Source organism: Nyctereutes procyonoides, unplaced genomic scaffold, assembly GCF_905146905.1.
Source record: "Nyctereutes procyonoides isolate TBG_1078 unplaced genomic scaffold, NYPRO_anot_genome, whole genome shotgun sequence".
Classification (NCBI taxonomy): domain Eukaryota; kingdom Metazoa; phylum Chordata; class Mammalia; order Carnivora; family Canidae; genus Nyctereutes; species Nyctereutes procyonoides.
Window position 1 is genome coordinate 4,749,408 of NW_026575047.1, and position 18,767 is coordinate 4,768,174.

The 18,767-nt window shown below is 38.0% G+C and overlaps 1 protein-coding gene across 4 annotated transcripts in view; it reads left to right on the forward strand.

Annotated features, from left to right (window-relative positions):
- The window catches only part of LOC129510083 (cytosolic beta-glucosidase), a 331,724-nt gene that overhangs the window by 56,749 nt on the left and 256,208 nt on the right, over nt 1-18,767 (forward strand). Inside the window, exon 5 of one of the 4 annotated variants that reach the window (XM_055325938.1) lies at nt 17,944-18,032. The exons of the other annotated variants lie outside the window; for them this stretch is intronic. Coding sequence (XP_055181913.1) covers nt 17,944-18,011 — 68 coding nt within the window. The 3' untranslated portion in view covers nt 18,012-18,032. Of the gene's footprint in view, nt 1-17,943; nt 18,033-18,767 lie in introns of those variants that run through there. 4 annotated transcript variants of the gene reach the window in all.

Genomic DNA, 18,767 nt, shown 5'->3' on the forward strand with positions numbered 1-18,767 from the left:
CGAAATCCACTCTTTACCTTCTCCCTCAGTAGCGTTCCAACACTTCTGCTGTCCCCTGCAGATGGACATTGCTCTGTGCTTCTTTTTAATTCAGTTTCACCTGCTCTGAGGGGATAATTTCTTAAGATTCCCCACTACCTGAGGCCCTCAGTGAATTTTAAGATTACTATAAAGTCTTTTAAGAAAGTATTCAGACTTTTTTTAAGATATTTTATTTATTTATTCATGAGAGACACAGAGAGAGAGGCAGAGACACAGGCAGAGGGAGAAGCAGGCTCCTTGCAGGGAGCCCGATGTGGGACTCGATCCCAGGACCCCGGGATCACGACCTGAGCCGAAGGCAGACACTCAACCACTGAGCCACCCAGATACTCCCCAAGATATTCAGATTATCTCAAACTTAACTTCTCCATTTTTTTAATGACAATCTGTCCAGTAGTTTTTGTGTGACGTTACAGCAAACAGAAACTCAGTTTTATTCATATAACTGTAAAAGCGACCTGTAAAATAATTGAAGCATAATTTATCTGGAGGAAATCTACTTTTCCAAAATGAAGAGTAGACTCAGTGGAATCTTGAAAAAGGTGAAAAAAGAGGAAGGATTTGACAATGAGTTTTATTTTTTTAATTAATTTTTTTAAAGATATTATTTATTTATTCATGAGAGACAGAGAGAGAGACAGAGAGACAGAGACACAGGCAGAGGGAGAAGCAGGCTCCATGCAGGGAGCCTGATGTCGGACTCGATCCCAGGACTCCAAGATCAGGCCCTGGGCTGAAGGCAGCGCTAAATCGCTGAGCCACCTAGAGCCACCTAGGGATCCCCGACAATGACTTTTAAAGGAGATATATTTGACATACAACGTTTTGTAAGTTTGAAGTGTACAACATGTTAATTTGATATATTTATATATTGCGATAGGATTACCACTCTAATGTTAGCTATTACGTTGCATAATTATTTCTTTTTTTGTGGTGGGAACGACTGAGATTTAGTTTCTTAGCAACTTCAAAGTTTATAATACAGCATTGTTGGCTATAATCACTATGATGTGCATTAGCTCTCCAGAACTTATTTATTTTTACTTCCCATTTTGTGCCTTTAAAGAACATAGCCCCATTTCCCTCAGCCCCCAGCCACCAGTGACCACCATTCTATTTTGTCTTTATGAGTTTGGCCTTTTTTGATTCCACATATAAGTGATATTATACAGTAGTTATCTTTCCCTGTCTGATTTATATCATGTAGCATAATGCCCTTGTTTCCATCTTTGTTGTTGAAGATGAGTATTTGCCTTTTTCTCGCAGAATAGTATTTCATGTATATATATATATACATATATATACATATATATATGTATATATATACATATACATATACATGCACACACATACACCTACCCCACATACCATTTATCCATTCACCTGGTGGTAAACCCTTAGATTGTGTCCATATCTGAGGTCATTGTGAATAATGCTGCAATAAACATAGGAGTGCGTATCTCTTGGCTATCATCAATAAGGTAAGAGATAAGAGTTGGCGAGGATGTAGAGATAAAGGAAAGCACTGCTGGAAGGAATGTAAATTGGCTCAGCCATTATGGAAAACAGTAGGGAGGTTCCCCAAAAAAATCACAAATAGAACTAACATACGATCAAGCAGTTCCTCTTCTGGGTAAATATCCAAAGGAAATAACAACAGGGGTTTGAAGAGATAATGATTCTTTTTTTTTTAACCTGTTTCAGGAGAGAGGGATGGTGAAATATTCAGGTGATGAGAGAGCTGTTGGAATTGAGAGAAGATGAATGTCTCAGGTTTTTCCTTGGGCCAAGGTGGAGTGGTCCTCAAGCGTCTGCTTACATCAACCCTTATTCCCTGATCTCCAGAGTAACCTGATTACTACTCGGCCTCCTAGTTATCCTGAGAATTACAAGGCACTGCTTTGGAACAAGGCTAGTAAGGTTTATCTTAGTGTGATTGGCAGGGGTGTCAATAAAGTTATTAACGGTGTAAATAAAGATCCTACCGGACACCCGAGTGGGCTCATGGAAAGGATAGGGAGAAGTCGATGGCCAGGTGTCAGCCATTCCTACCCAGGAAACTTAACATGAGTTTCCCAGTGCTTGGAAAGGAATATTCCCCATTATAAATTAATACATTGACATTTATGTTTTGTAAATCAAGGTCTTGTGAGTTCATCAGTGGGGATTAGCTCTGGGTGCACTAAAGATATGAGTGTTTGGATTTGCAGTGTTGGTAATTAGGCTGTAAGTGCTAATCTCACAGTTTTATAGCTTTCCTCTCTGTGGTCTTATCTTCTATTTATAACTCTGACATTACTTATGCTGGTCAGTCGCTCTGTAGTGACATAAATATCGCATCTGTCAGCTCTCCCAGATTCGTAATTGGGTGAGTAACTGGTTAACCACATCCTACAGTATTTCTTCAATAGCAAGCCTGCCACCGCGTAGAAAAAAATCAGCAATATTATGAATACGGACATTAAAAATTGGCGCCAAAACTGATTCATGGGCTCCTTGTGCAATTGCAGGGCCTTGTAGTTGCAAGTAAGCACATGTTGAATAAGACAATTGAATAGATGGGAGTTGACAGATACTTTGAGTCTTGAAGGCCCATTATATAATCCTTGGAAGAAGGGAGAAAACCATCTTCAGAAGAGATGGAGATTATTAAAACATACAAGAGCTCATAGGCAGGATCAGTGTGTATAAAGATTTTATTTACCGTTTTTTAATGACATAATTATGACCAGAATTAAATTTTGGAGTTTTGAGGTATAGACTTAAAATTTAGTAGCTGGTCAGTAAATGGGTAATGGTTGATTAGGAAATTGAGTGTAAATAATAGAAGGAAAACTGAATCACTCCTGGGAATTTTAATAAAATATTTAGATTTATACCACTATTTTGCTTAAAAAAAAAAGAAATGGTGGATTGTTTTTGCTATTATGAGATAATTTTCATGCTTTGGTATTATGCATAGGTACTAATTATACCCTGTAGATACTAAATTTGGTTTTGCTCTGACAACAATTGAAATACATGCCAAAGGTTTTTAAACTCTTTGTATAAATACACTTAACTCCTCCGTGCCTCAATTTCTTCATTAGAAAAAGGAAAGGGTTGAACTAGCGATTCTTTTGGGATCCTTCCAGTTTAAGAGTTTTGTGACCCTCTAAATATCCTTTCGACTCAGATATGTCAAGGATCATATTTTATTAGAACTCTTGATAATTTGTTAGGCTATAAAATTAAATCTAAGGAATTATAATTAATATCCTTTTTTTTTTTACTTTCTTCACTCTTCTTATTTAGCTACTTAAAGTGAAATGTGAACACCTTTCTTAGCTGAACATAAAATAAGATAAAATAAGACCTTGCTCTTCAATGAAGTGTTTCTATTGATATTGATTCAGTTTCCAGGTAACATTTTCTTGATCTTCAATCTGGGTGTTTCCTCTTCTATTCACTCATACCGAAAATGAACCTTACTTTTCCTCCCCCGAGAAAGTTATCCCTTGGAGATCAGAGTCAGAAGGGTCACCTCAGATTCAAGTTCAACAAAGTTATTGCAGAGAACATAACATATCAGGGAGGAAACAGAATGAACAAATCAGTCCAGAGTGTTAGTATAAAATCCCCAGCTGAACAAGTCCAGGGCAGTTACAATCACGAGCAGTGGAATCACCTTTCAAGACATGATCATAGCCAACCCTACCTAATCTATCAAGTTTTAAGACAGTTAAGTATGATGTCCAAGCTTCACCATACATGCATAATTAATTAATTCAGTTAGGCAGTGCAGTGATTTTCACCTTCCTTAAATTTGACTTGAGCGTGATTTTGTTTTGTTTTGTTTTTTTGTTTTTTTTTTTTTTTTTTGAGTGTGAAACTTTGTGTTTGGGTGAGCTCCTGAATTAGAACGAAGACTCGGGTTGCAACCATTTTCAAAATTACCTTCCCACCATAATTCTGCAGAGAGACTTTGTAGCTGGGAAGTCTCCCTCTTCTATTTGGAACTTTTGAGCACAGAGTTTACTTCAATCAGGGTCTTTTTTTTTTTTTTTTCTTTCACCCAAGTTACTGTTTAGGTAGGATTTTTCTTCAACACAATGAAAATATCAGCCTGGTGCTGGAGATGAAAGTAGTTTCTTTCAGAATAGAAAGAAATTCTTAAGGCTTATCTGGAAATGCTCTGTGCAGAGGAGGGGGAGGGAGACCTGTCTCCCTGAATAGGGTCATCTCAGCAACAGCAAAGTCTCCTGTGTGTGAATGAGATTAGCTAATGAAACAGTATCATGGCCTGAGATTATTTTGTACCATTCTAAAGTTCAGCCACATTTCCCCCCTTGTTTGTGAAATTCCATTATAGGAATCACTGCCTGCTTTAGAGATAAGTGAAACCATTATGGGTGGAGGAAGAAAAGGCATTTGAACCTTGAAGAATTTTAATTGGCGCTGGTGAGTGAAGGTGAACAAGAAGCCATAAATGTTTCAAGTGAAAACATTAATGAGCTTGGGACTAAACGTAGATGATGAGAGGCAGGATGCATCACATCTGTTGATGAAATAACTTTTTTCTCCCCTAACAAGTGGAATTCACTTCTTTAGTAGATTTAAACTGCCTAAATTCTTCAATAATCTTAAATGGCCACATTGTTTCATGAGTAATAATCTAGTCAAATACGTTTTATAGTTAAAAATAAGCCAAATATCACCAAAAATTATTTTACTGAATAAAATGGGGGTACATGAGTGTACATTAAGTGTATATACCTTTATTGGTGGATCATTTTGTTCTGTGGCTGAGACCACGCTGGCTTAGCCTCTTAAAATATTTTTCTTCCAAAGATGTTCAGCCTATGTTGTTGATCCCTTGAATGAACAGTTGGCCTTTCATTTAGAAAGAAACTTCAAAAATATTTCATGGCCAGAGCTTGCTGCCCCCGTGAATAAATGATAATAATCTCAAGAGTGACTCGGAAATATTCTTCAGCACTCCTGAAAGAACAAACAGCATGACCCATTGTAAGGTTTGTACAGACAGGCAGCATATTTTATGAATACTTCTACACAACAAGGATTTGCTTATTTGACACAGTGAAAGAGCATATTCTTTAAAGACAGATAGTTCTGCATTCAAAACCTGGTTCTGACACCCTTTCATGCTGTGTGACCTTGGACGAGTTATTCTGACGCTATGAATATCAGTTTGTCATTTGTGAAATTTTATTTTTGGTGAGGATTAATGACATACTTCATATCCCAGAAAAATGCCTAGCACATAAATCCCCCAAATGATAACTATTGCAGTGAATTCTTTGTTAACCAGGATTTTAGAAAAACTGTGACTTCCTGCACAGTCATCAAGCGCTGATAATTTATGCTTCTCTTGATGACCCTGAAATGCATTCTGAATAATTAGAGAAAGATTAAATTATAATCAGTTTAGTTTCAGTGTTAAGTGTATTTTAATTTATTCTCATTCTTTAAAAATTTGTAATCCTTCTGCATGTGGTAACAATTAACAAAAAATATTTGATTAGCTGGAGCACTCCACTTCCTGACTGTCAGACTAATAAAGAGTTTATTGTATATTGTTGGAGCTCAAACTCTGCCCTGCAGATAAACTGGGCATTTGCCGGATGGATTCGCTTCACACTGGTCTGATCTCCATTCTTAGACCCACTGTGTTGACTTCTTGCCTGTTGGAAATTCTAGAATTAATCCTTGAACATCCTTAAACAATATACAAGGGACTGTTTGCATTTCTTTTCTTTTTCTTTCTTTTTTCTTTTTTTCTTTCTTTCTTTTCTTTCTTTCTTTCTTTTTTTTTTTTTTTTTTGGATCACAAGGTCATGATGCTGGTCATCCCATCTGATTTTGTGCAGATGAGTAACTAAATCTCACCCTGAGCATTGTCTGTTCTTTTCCTATGGATATCTAGAGATGGACATCACAACTGACATTAGTAATCAATCTATCTTGGTGTTTCATCAACCTTTACTCTTCTCCAATCATGTTTTAGACTTATTTTCATTGGGCTTTTTAGGCCATATAACCTTCCTGATGAAAACTTCACTATGCATTTTATCATTTCTGTGGTCCTTTGAACTTCCCACATTTTCTCCCAATAATCCCTTCCTCCACCCTGCCCCACAGAAGGTCATATGCTGCTTTAAAGGATGGCCTAGCAACTGACTTGAGTTAAACATAGTGTCTCCAAAAAATGATCACTATTACTGTCGTTTTTGATCTCTTAAAAAAGTTCATTTTCAGGTAAGTAGATTGATTTTAGATTGATCAACCATAGGACATGGTATTCATTGGTTTGCCTCTGTCTGGCCTCATTCTGCCTGCCTTTAAATCCCTGCCTTGCCCCCAAATCCCTCTTCTAACAGGGTAGTCTCTTTGATAATGTCCTTCACATCCTGGACAACTTCCTCAGTACTCACTCCATAATAGCAGCAGTGTCGGTAGAAGGGGACTAATTGTTTTCTTTAAAAGGAGAGCCAGCCCAAGGGAAAAACAGCTGGCGAAGGTTTCATTTTGCTTTCCAAAACCAGGCAAGTCTTGGCCCTGGTGTGAAGGCAGGATTGGCTAGGATGCTCCCGTCAAAATGGTGGGAGTCCTCCTTGGTAACACCAGGGAGGGGTCTATATAAGGACAGGAAGCCTGGGTGCGTGGCCAGAAAGCAACCATTAGCATTCTACTGCAGTCCTGTGATTTATCCGAGACTCAGCTCACTAGATGGCTGTCGCTCAGTTGATAAGGTAGTTTCATGTTATTGCTACCGTGTGTAATTTCCCCACAAAGTGGCTTTTTCTCATTAGATAGACATATTAAAAGCCAGTTACTCAATGGCATGACCATCACTGCTTCTTCAGCTACACAAACTTATATCTATTTAGCTACCACAAACATGTGTCATGTTTGACAAGCCATATTTGCATTAGAGGGCTATTTTGGGTCTTTTGGGAACCATGACTTTGAACTTTGGTATATCAGAATGGTCAGTTGCAATATTTTATTTCATAGGCTTCTTGAGCAAAAGTGTGACATTTCCCTAAGTATGGTATAAGACCATTTGGCAGAACAAGTGAATACAATATATGTTAATACAAATCTATTGCTAAAACTTAAGAACGTTCATAAAACTGAAGTTTAAATGTCTTTACTAGCTTTCCATACTGATACATCATTAGTCACAGAAATGTCATATTAAATATTTGTGTTGGTCAGTAGTTGAAGGGTGTTTATATGATGTATCTTATGTTTCTGACTTTCGAAATTCTTAATGCCATATTCTCTTATTAATATGTGTAACTGCATTTACCTGAAGTCCTTTATTACTTTCCTTTGATTTAAGGGAGATTTGCTTCTTGAAAAAACGATCTTCTTTTAGTGTTTCTATTTTTTAAAATATTTTTCGGTTGACACAAACAGTGTTAACTCTGGTAGTGAGAATAATGGTAGGAAGGACTGTTAAGAAATGCCAGTTTAAACTTGTTGAGAAGTATTAATTTTTGTCAATTATTGAAGATTGGCCATTTTATTATATTCAGGCTCTAGATACAAAGAAATACCAGCCAGTAAAGCTGAAGAAGGAGAGGAAAGGGGGGAATGCAAACATTCTGACCATAGATTGTTGACCTAAAGCTTGGAAACTAGCTCGGAGTGTCCTGGCATCCAGGTCAAAGGGGACGCACCATTAGTTACATCTGTCATTTCAAGTTTTGTGCTCTGAGGAGCCTTGGGTTCCATGGAGATATCTTTGAGGACTGTTAGTTTGCATATAGGGAGGGTGAGAAAGTGGGGCTCCAGGGCACCTCAGCTTTTATTGGTTGTATGTATTAGGAATCCATCAAAATGTTCATTTGAAAGGAAGGCTCTCTTGCTAAAAAAAGAAAAATTGGAAAGCCGGTGAATAATAGGGATCTCATTATCAGAGGGGGAGCAACATAGTAGCTCCTTTGGGGAAATGAAGCTTAACTGCCTTTCTCTTTCACTTAAAAAAAAGTTATTTCAAACATACAGGAAAATACAGGTACCCATATAACTGTGACCCAGATTCAACAAATGTTCATATTTTTCCACATGCATTTTACAATCAAAGGATAAATATAATAAATAAAATTGACCCTGGTGAAACTCCTTTGTGCCCTTCCTCTCCAAATCTCCTTTGTTGCGTCCCTGAGCTTAGATAAACTCGATCCTGAAGTTGATGTGTGTCTGCTTGTGCGCTAGATCCACATCTTACTACAAATGTGTGTATCCACACCCCATTTGTGTATTGTTTTGTGCATTATCCATTTGCATAATGATGTTACACTATACAAATCCATTTTCAGCTATATATTTAAGATTTGCCCACGTTGATACTTGTAGCTTTAATTCATTCTTTTTAGTGGATCTATGCTATACTGATACGTGAACAAACCACATTTATTCATTCATTCTCCTATTGACAGACATTTGGAGTCCAGACGATGGACATTTTTTTCACTTTTACACATAGTGTTGTACCGAATATCCTTGAGTAGCTCATTACAAAAGGCGCCTCTTACATGGCTGTTTATGAAGCAGGCCATCAGCTAGCCCACTGGTGTCTTTAATCCATTTAGAATGAGGCTCTCTTTCCTTCCAACACTTTCCATTTTCTGGGAAATGATCGTAAAGACTAAGCAAATCCCTTTATTTCAAGGGTGTCTTCCATACTTGTGCAAAGTAAAACTTGCATGATCATAGCAGTCACCCTGCACGTAGGCGATGCATAGTAAGACAACCCACAGGATATAAAGAGTTTGGGTGAATGAGCGTGCTTGACAGGTTAGCAGCTGTAACCTAAATAAGATTGGTGCTTAGTGTTTACACGAGATCTTTCCAGCTAAAGGCATGGTCTGGGAAAAACTGTATCTTTTTCAGAGATAATTTGATGCAAATAAAGAACACAGGGAAGCTGTGTAAGGCTTCTTTTCTTTTCCAGGTCACAGAGGACGAGTGGCAGGGTCAAGTGATATTGTATAGAGGTGTCACTTCTCCGTTTTCCCCTTTCCAGAACCCTGCCCTCAAACCCCTCCCAGGTAGACACACAGACAGCACAGGCGCCTACCAGGCTTCACCTGGTACCTCCACAATATGCTACTAGAGAAGGCAAGCTGTCCAGGGAAGGCATGCATGTTTTTCCTCTGGGAAAGGAAGTTTGACTTGTCTTGGGCTGAGGTGCATGCTGTGAGCTCCCACTGAGGCTGGCTCTACACGCCAATACGTTGAAATGCATTTGTGGGATGTTTCTTTGGTACTCACCAGGTGGCTTTGCTAGATAGGAAAAGAACCCTACGAGAGGCAGTGCAATGTCCCCTCTGTGGTTCATGGGAGTTTTGTAGGGGACAAACTCTGTCCTGCTTTTGAAATCTTAAAAACATATTATTTGCTTTGCAAAGTCCTTGCAGGTAGATGTTGCATGAGACAGTCTAGCAGGAGACCCTCTGAGGTGCCTAACGTTCTCATCTTCTTGACCCTGTCCCAGCAACATTTTAATCAATGATTTGGGTAAAGAGTTGAGGGAATGCGTTTCCAATTTGCAGATGACAAAAAGCTCATTAGGAGAAAGAGCAAAAAAAAACAAGCTTGCTGCTACTTTTATGGTGTTTTGTTCATTTTCATCAAACAGGTCTTAGCTTAAATTTCACCTCCTCACAGAGGCTTTCCCTGAGGATCTGCCTAATGTATGACCTTCATTTCCAATCAGTTTTTACCTGTTTTCTTTATCCAAAATTGTATTTCTTAGTTGTTTAATGGTTTCCTGACACATCTCCATAGACTCTAAGCTTGATGAGAGAAGGGACCATGCTTCCCTGATCATTTCTGGCACCCCAGGACATAGCATAGCTCCCGGTACATAATAGGAACTTAATAAATTTTTGTTGATTAAGTGAAAGTCATGGGAATCATTGAAGAATATTAGGCATGGAAGTGACATGATAGGATTCTTAGTTCAGAAATGGAATTTGGAAGAAGTCAAGACCGGAAACTTGGTATACATTATTGAATATGCTTCACAGAAGGAAACATATATGTTGTAGTTGTTCGAAAACTTGCCTTGCATGCATTCACGGTGTCAAATTTTCTGATTATAAGATATAAGAGCGTCACTCTTAATTTTGCCTTGAATATTGTCTTCCATCCTTGACACCATTGAGTATTAACATTAATACTAACAATCTAAATCCTACCCAGAAGATAATGTCTAGGATGATCTCACAACAAGAAGAGAGAGAGAGGGCTTTTAGTTTTTGTTAAAATTGTTAAAGAACTATCAGGTATAAGACTAAAAAGATTCATTCTGTGTTGTTAGGGAGGGCAAAACTCAGGCCAGTGGGGGCCCATTACATGAAAGCAAGTTTCAGTTTAACATGAGACAGAGCTTTCTAACAATTAGTGGGGCTGAATAAGGGAATGGATGTCCTCAGGAGATCATTAGATACTTGTCAATAGATGGCATGGAAGCAGATGCCAGATGCCCATCTGTCAAAGATGCTGTTGAGAGGATGTCTGCCCCATGTGGGAGGGTCATTCCACAAGTGTGTGCAATCGCCTAATATTTATTGAGAACCCACAGTGCACTTGCTTCCGTGGAGGATACAGAAATATATAAGGCACAGCTGCTGTCCGGACATGATCACCTTCCAATCCTAAGTTCTATGAATTCCAGGAAGTTTTAACCAAGGCCCTAATGTAATTCTCATGTCCTCCACATTCAAGCAGACTGAAATTATGAAGTCCCCAAACATGGCCAACCTACTATTAACATGTAGTCTTAGGCCCAGCAGTATGGACATGGTGCAGAATACAACTTCATAGCCACGTCCGACTTTTGTCCCCCAAGTCAAACTCTGGCTTTGTTTTTATGACATAAAAGATTCTAGAATATGAAAGTGAGTTTCTTTTCTTTGGTTCGCTTCTGGGTTTGAAAGTTAATATGAGTTCTGACCTCAGGATGACATGTACTGGCTTTATTTAATCAAACTTTGTTGAGATTAATATTTTTGCGTTAGAATTGGATCTCTGTGGGGCACCTGGGGGGCTCAGCGGTTGAGCATCTGCCTTTGGCTCAGGTGGTAATCCCAGGGTCCTGGGATTGAGTCCCATATCAGGCTCCCTGCAGGGAACACGCTTCTCTCTCTGCCGGTGTCTCTGCCTCTCTCTCTCTCTCTCTCTCTGTGTGTGTGTCTCTCATTAATAAATAAATAAAATCTTTAAATAAAATTGGATCTCTGTGACTCCAACTGAAGACAAAAACATGAATTATAAAGTAGAGACTTTATGGAAATATAAGTAAGCACACTTAATACTTTAAAGTCAGATCTGCCCCAATTGATCACAAAGTATTTGATCTGAAAACCTCCTTCCACACATAGAGAACATTAATAAATAAGTGTATGGATGGAGCCGTTTTGGGGTTAGATTTGGATATCATATTAATGACCTAACATTTTGGTCTGAATTCTTATGGCTTCTGTCAATGACATGAAGTTAGCTGTCCCATGGATATGCCCTCTCTCTCTTTTTCACACAGTTCAGTAACAGGAGCATTGGAACCTCATTAATGTAGGTAATATCTGCTGTAGTCACTGATCCACAAGCTATCACAGTGATCTGAGGGATTAGTATACTTCCTTAGGCTACTTAACAGAACATTGGGAGCCTCCTTGACCCTGAGCATATTTACAGACCCAGATATTTAATATCAGATTGCATACTATATTAGTAAATATACAAGACCCTTGAATAGTCCTTTAAAAATATTCCTTTGATGTATAGTCTGGGGACTTAGTTATTTCCTCCATTGGCCGAAGTCTCTTTGTATGTGCTTACTTTTCATTTCTTGGCCTTAAAATTAATCCAGATTACAATTATATTCTCCAAAAGTTGTTCAGATTACTGTATTCTGAGTAAAGGGTATAGTACAGAAGGTGCTCATGAGGGAGACAAGCCATTCCTCCCTAAGCCTAAGCCATTGCTTTGAAGTCACCAGGAATCATATGCCAGCAGAGCCTAGAGTGTCCATTTGGTATTGTATGCAAGGATTTTTAAAAGATCTTAGCTGGAAAAGCAAAAAAAAAAAAAAAAAAATTAGGGAATTGAAAATATTAAAATGGAAGTTTGCATATTCTCACCAGGTAGAAAACATTGTTCCTGCATCACTCTTTTTTTATTTTTCTTTTAAGATTTTATTTATTATTTGAGAGAGAGAGAGAGAGCAAGAGAAAGAGACAGAACAGGAGTGGTGGGAGGGGCAAAGTTAGAGGAAGAAGCAGACTCCCCACTGAGTGGTGAGCCAGCTGGGGCTCCATCCCAGGACCCTGAGATCAGGACCCAAGCTGAAGATAAATGCTTAACCAACTGAGCCACCCAGGCACCCTTATATCACTCCTTTTTAATACTCTATTTTTTGCTCTCCTTAGAGCAAAGATTTGGAGCACTGCGTCTTAATCTTGCCTGCAACACTGGGAAGACTTAACAAATACTGACACCTGGATTCCACCTCCAGTGAAAAAACATTTTTTTTCATTAATATCCCTCGTCTCATGTAGTGATTCTAATTTATTTTTTCCTACTTTATTGAGATGTAATTGACAAATAACATTGTATAATTATACAATTGTATAATTGTAAAGTGTACGATTGTATCATTGTAAATTGTAAAGTGTATAATTGTAAAGGTGATGATTAGATGTATGTATATATTATGAAATGATCACCACACATTTAATAGCGTTAATTAAGACCTCCATCAACTCATGTAATTACTTTTTTTTTTTTTTTCAGTGAGAACGTTTAAGTTCTACTCCTAGGAACTTTGAAGTATGTGATACAGTATGGTTTACTGGGATTGCCAAGCTATACATTAGATCCCTAGAACTTATTCATCTTGTAACTACAAGTGTGTGCCCTCTGACCAACATCTTCCCATTCCCCCCACTCTGCCTGGCCTAACAATCACCATTCTATTGTTTCTATGAATTTGACTTTCTTTTAGATTCTACATATAAGTGAGATCAAACAGTACTTGTTTTCCCCTGTCTGACTTATCTCACTTAGCATAATTCCCTCAAATCCATCCATGCTGGTGCAGTTGGCAGGGTTTCATTTCTTCTCACAGCTGAATGATACTTCGTTGTCTATGCACACCACACCTTCTTTATCCATTCATCTATAGATAGACACTTAGTTCGTTTCCACGCGTTGGCTGTTGTGAATAATGCTGCAATGGACAAGAAAATACAGAACAGAGATTCTAATTTAAGTGTCTGGGCTCTGCCCTGGGCATTAGGGATTTTACCATTTCCCCAAGATTCTAATGTACAGATAATGCTGAGAACCACTGATATGTATATCTTGAAATATTCTATAGGAATATGAGAATTGGGAGAATTAGATGTATGTGCTTACACTGGCAGTTTATCTAAAATCATGATAAATCTTTGTAGAATGCTTATCTTAATTTTAATTTAGTTGATTTATTTTATTAAAGAATATCTTTTAGGCCCAGCTTCTGTTTATGTACCTAGGATACAGTTCTAGATGGAATATTACTAGGTGAACATTATGTTCTTAACGTGTTTAGTTATATATTTTAAATTTGATTTCTAGCAATTAACTTTTTTTTCCTTAATTCTTGTTAGGATATATATTTAGTCACATCTTCACTAAGACTGAGTGTTGTCTTTAAAACACACACATGCATGCAACACACACTTTGCTAATTTGACATGAAATCTATCATCTATCTACTCACATGTGTGCTTTTCTTTTCATTTATATTAAATTAATTTCAGAGAAGACCAAATATTTTATTATCAGTTATTTGAATTTCTTCAGTGAGGTGTCTCTTCATGTTATTTGAACATTCTGTAGTAGATTTCATGTTTAGCATGTGTTTTAAGAAAATAATGGCCAATATAATAAATGAATGTCATTTTCCCTAGCAGTCCCCCCAGAATCAATAGTGATTCTAACATATGGACCAAAGTCTTCAATTTTCTTTATATCTTTAATATCTAACCCATTCATTATAATCTTAGATGTAGTTTTACAGATTTTTAAAAGCTAAAATGAAATTTTGAGGTGTCATTAGGTAAATTACATCATATGGAGCCATCTAAAGGATGATGAAGTGAGGAGAGAAAGGGGCTAGGATGCTCTGATTCCATGAAGCATGGTTTAAAAGCTGGAGTTTAGAGCTTTTTCCTTTCCTCTTCATGCTAATAGAACACTTTGTTATCCTTTCACCGTAACTATTTGCCTTCAATGTCGGCGAATCAAGTGGCATATCCATAGCTGCCTACTGCTGCAGGGATACATACATTATGGAAAACCATTATAAATTTAGTCATGATGATGAAGAAAAATATGGTGCTTGTTACATTCTAATTAAACCCAAAGTTGTTTTTGTGATTCCTTAAATCTAAGGCCAAATTTTGCTTTAATCTCACAGACATATCCCAAATCAGAGGCAGATATAACTACATTGCATTATCTTTCTCTGGCTATACATGATTTATGTCCTCTCTGGGTGAAAATATTTCAGATGTTTTTGCTATTCACATGATTTTGCTATGTGATAAATTGAAGTTGTGATACTACAAACCAGGATTTGGAACAAGAAAGACCATGAAAATTATAGTTTCTATTTACATGCAGGATACTTTTTAGTTGTCACTGAATTTTTTCATCAATAATCAAGTTGTCTCTGTATAAAAGATGTAAAAATGCTTCAGTTTTCTGGAATATGACAATTTTCCAAACCTCCTTTTTATTTCCCTTGCTTATTTTATGAATATAGCCTTTAGATGTGTCTTTTCCATTTCCTCATTTACCCTTCTAAGTTCACTGCTATTTTTTTTTCTACCCTTAATGCCCTTTCTATTTCAAAATCGGAAAGTATAAGGCTTGAGGCTCAATTCAGCCTGGCTTGGAATAGCTTTGTGTAAATAGGAGAATTGTGTTTTATGCTATTCAATCTTAAGGAGTAAAAATGACTTTCACTTTAGTGAAAAGGAGCATCACCATGTTTTAAAATTATAGGCTTTTAGGGCTGAGAGGAACCCTGGAAATCATTGAGTCCATCCTTCTTGTTTTATGGATTAGAAGTGATCCTGCAATCATTCTGTCATAGGCAAACTGCTCCTTGTCCTCATGGGCAGACTTCATATATTCCGCCCACCTTACGTCCTCAGAGGAAGTTGAACCAGAGGTAGACTAAAATATAGCAGTTAGGAGTAGAAGTTTGAGGTTAGACTGATATGAGTTAAACCAATTCTCTTTCAGCTACTAGATCCTGAGCAAGTCATTTTACTTGGCTGAGCTTTAGTTTTCCTTCAGTAAATTGGGCTAATTGTATCAACCACATCAAGTCATTATGAGGACTGAGTCGTGTCATGTTTGTAGGATATTTAGTTCAGTGCCTGGTACAAAGTGAGTATAAGGAATGGAACTTGCTTTTATTAATATCTTTCTTTCTATCCATCTCCTTGTCTAGATTGTGAGTTCAGGGAGCCACTGCTTCCCGTTCATCCTCTGTATGCCCTATGCCTTGGCACGGTATCTCATTCCATGGCAACTCCATGCTTACAATGACTAGAGCCCCAAATCTTGGAGTTATTTTGTCTTTTCTCTTTCTTTCGTCACCCTCTTTTATCTAGAAATACCTAGGTGCAAAGTGCCATGATACTTTCCTGGACTAATGATGGAGGCTCTTAACTGGTTCCCCATTTCTCTTAAAGCAGCCAACATTATCCTCTTAAAACACAAGTCAGATCATATAAATATCCTGCTTAGAGCTCTTTGATGGCTTTCCCCTTCACACAGCATAATAGTGAAAACCTTTCTTTTACAAACTCTTGGATATTTTCTGCTATTATTCTCTCTGCCTCATTCCACCCCAGCCATACTTGCCTTCTTGCTGTTCGTCAACACTCCAGGAACATGATTGTCTAGAGTGAAGATTTTTAAAGAAAGGTCATTGATAGCCCATCACATATTTTAGACTGTTTACTTGTTTTCATATAGGAATAGAAGTGACTAAAAACAAAATAACATATTCAATTAGATAGATATATAACAAAGGTGTTAAACTGGAGGAAGATGACTCTAGGAATCTTGGCTGGAAAACCAGTCAAGACACTCATGAGGTAGATATAGGGGTGCTTCTACTGAATTCACAGGACTTTGGTCCTAGTTAGCCCTCTTTATCTTTAAATTTTATTATTTTTAGCTAACATGCGTTTCACTTCTATTTTATTATCTGTGGTTTCTCTCTAGTCTGATGCACAGTTTGTCCTAATTTTCTGGGTGTTTATCTTGCTATGATTTTACTTAGCTCATCCCAAATGAACCATAGATTACCTATTACCAGAATCTCCACTCTCCATCATCCTTACATAGTTTCCTCTTGGGCAGCTCTGCCTGAATGTGGCTTGAGCTCAGTACGACTGGCCCAGAGTAAAGCGTGCAAATATATCAAAACATGTCTAAAATAATTCTTGTGATTGAACATTACATTTACTGTTGGGTCACCCATCAGCCAGGACAAAAAAGGAAAATGCTATGGGCTGTATAACTTTCCTTACCCAATAAAAGGATACATGCCAGTTTTTCAAGAAGCAAAGCAGTATAATCTTCTGAGACCAAAATTAACACATGACTGCCTGTGACATTATCAGAAACTTACTCTGTGTCATGTAAAACTGAGAACTCGTGTTGAGGTGACAACTTATTAAAATTAGTATTTCACTTTATCTATATTGAAATTTGATATGAAGTCTTAGGATCATTTTAATAAGGAAATGGAAAACTCATCAGGGCAATTATAATTTGGTTACAAATTAGAGCATTTTATCTTCAAAATGCAATAAAAAAATTCTACACTTTTTGGTGGAAAGGGACATAGACTGGAATTGGCTATATTTTCAAATTTAATTTGCTTAATAACAATCGTGAGTGCAAAAGAAGGCTTTTTGTGGATATGGTGATAACTTTGATGCTCTTTAGGGACCATTGTGGTGCAGTGGAAAGAAACTAAGATTTGAACCAAGAATCCTGAGTCTTATTTTTGTCAAAAACGTGTGACCATAAAGGAGTCGCTTGACTTCTTTAAGACTTTGTCATCACATAAAATGAGGACTCACTACAGCTCTTAAATTCTGTATGGGGAAAAAAAAAATCTGTATGGGTTTTGACTTTTGACTACTTTGGATGAAGTAGCCCTTAAACTGCAACATAGAAAGGTCTCTCCCAAGCTTCTAATTAAAGGGGAGGCTAATCTTCTGCCACAAAGTTGACGTTGCTGACCACCCTGCATTGTTGTTGCAGTTCGAAGGCACGAGCAAAAGGGATGATGCCTAGAGAGTCCATCAGGACAGCTGGGCAAGTTCCCTCAGAGGACGTTACCCTGGACAGCGATGGCTCTGCTCTTCAGCTGTGCTTGTTCAGGAAATGAAGTGTTGTCTCCATGCCCAGAGTAGATCAGTTTCTCATGTAATAGACACATATCTAGCAACGAAAGACACTGATATGTAAACCCAAATGCCAATTTATTAATTTATGACTTGAAATACAACTGTCAAGGACATAAGATATTTGTAGCAATTAATCAACACATTCTCTTTCTGGAAGAAAGCTGTAAGTGAAACAAAAAAAGCTTTAAAGCTGGGTATGGGATCAAGGCATCTCAAGGACTAAGAGCTTCTTGCAGCCTGATGCACCCAGCTCTAATAATGGCATTCCTCCAAGGGAGGCCACAAAAAACCCCTAGTTGTCTAGGGCATCTAGTTCCTGGATGTGGTGAGCACACATTCTGTCCAGAATTCTGTCCAATTCTTATGTTTTCATGGCTGAACTTCTTTATCTTGTCCTTAGGTGTAACTACACCTTCATTTGGGCTCTGGTCAGCTTTGTTCTGTACTGGGGGAGATGGTGTTGCTTAAGAGTGTCTCTGCAGTTGTCGGCTATCACCCATTTTTATATGGTAAGGCTCTTCTAACTCACTGAGCACTGGGCCAGCCTTTTCTTCCCTTGTGTTCCGCCCACATCAAACTGCTTGATTCTCCCTCCTGTGTGTTTTGGCAGTAACAAAAGAAATTCTCTCCGGGATCTGCATTCCCAGGGTGTGAGCTATCTCCAGGCCTAAATGCTAGGGGAGGGGAGAGGAGGATTAGAAGGATGGAGGTGGAGCAAAGTGTGAGGGGAGTGGCTACTCTCAAAGCCAAATCCTTTGTCTTTGCTTTGTCCTTGCTGGGCTCCAGCCACAGGGAAGAAATGTTTGGTATTTAGCAACACTCACATTAGTCTGGGACTCTTTTTGTGCAGACCATGAATATTTCCCCCCCCTCAGGGAAAACAGGATTCTCAAGAGTAAAATGAATTATCTACTTGGCTAATTAGCTAGGATATAACAAAATTCTCGGGAGGATCATCCCATCTGAGAATTTCTATAATGTATGCTTATTTTTGCAGAATCTATCTCTTTTCATTCTGTAGCCTGCCTGTCCTACAGCTCATTCCTCCCAAAGAAGGCAAAGTTGTCAAGTAGGCAAAAACCTCTTTAAAAAACCTCCTCCTCTTTCCTGTACCTCTCTGCTTTTCTCCTCTTTTCTCTGCCTCGTAACTTCTGATACTCCAGGGTGACCTAAGGCATTCAGTCCCCTCAGGTTGTCCCAGTTCTTGCATATGCCTCCTCTACT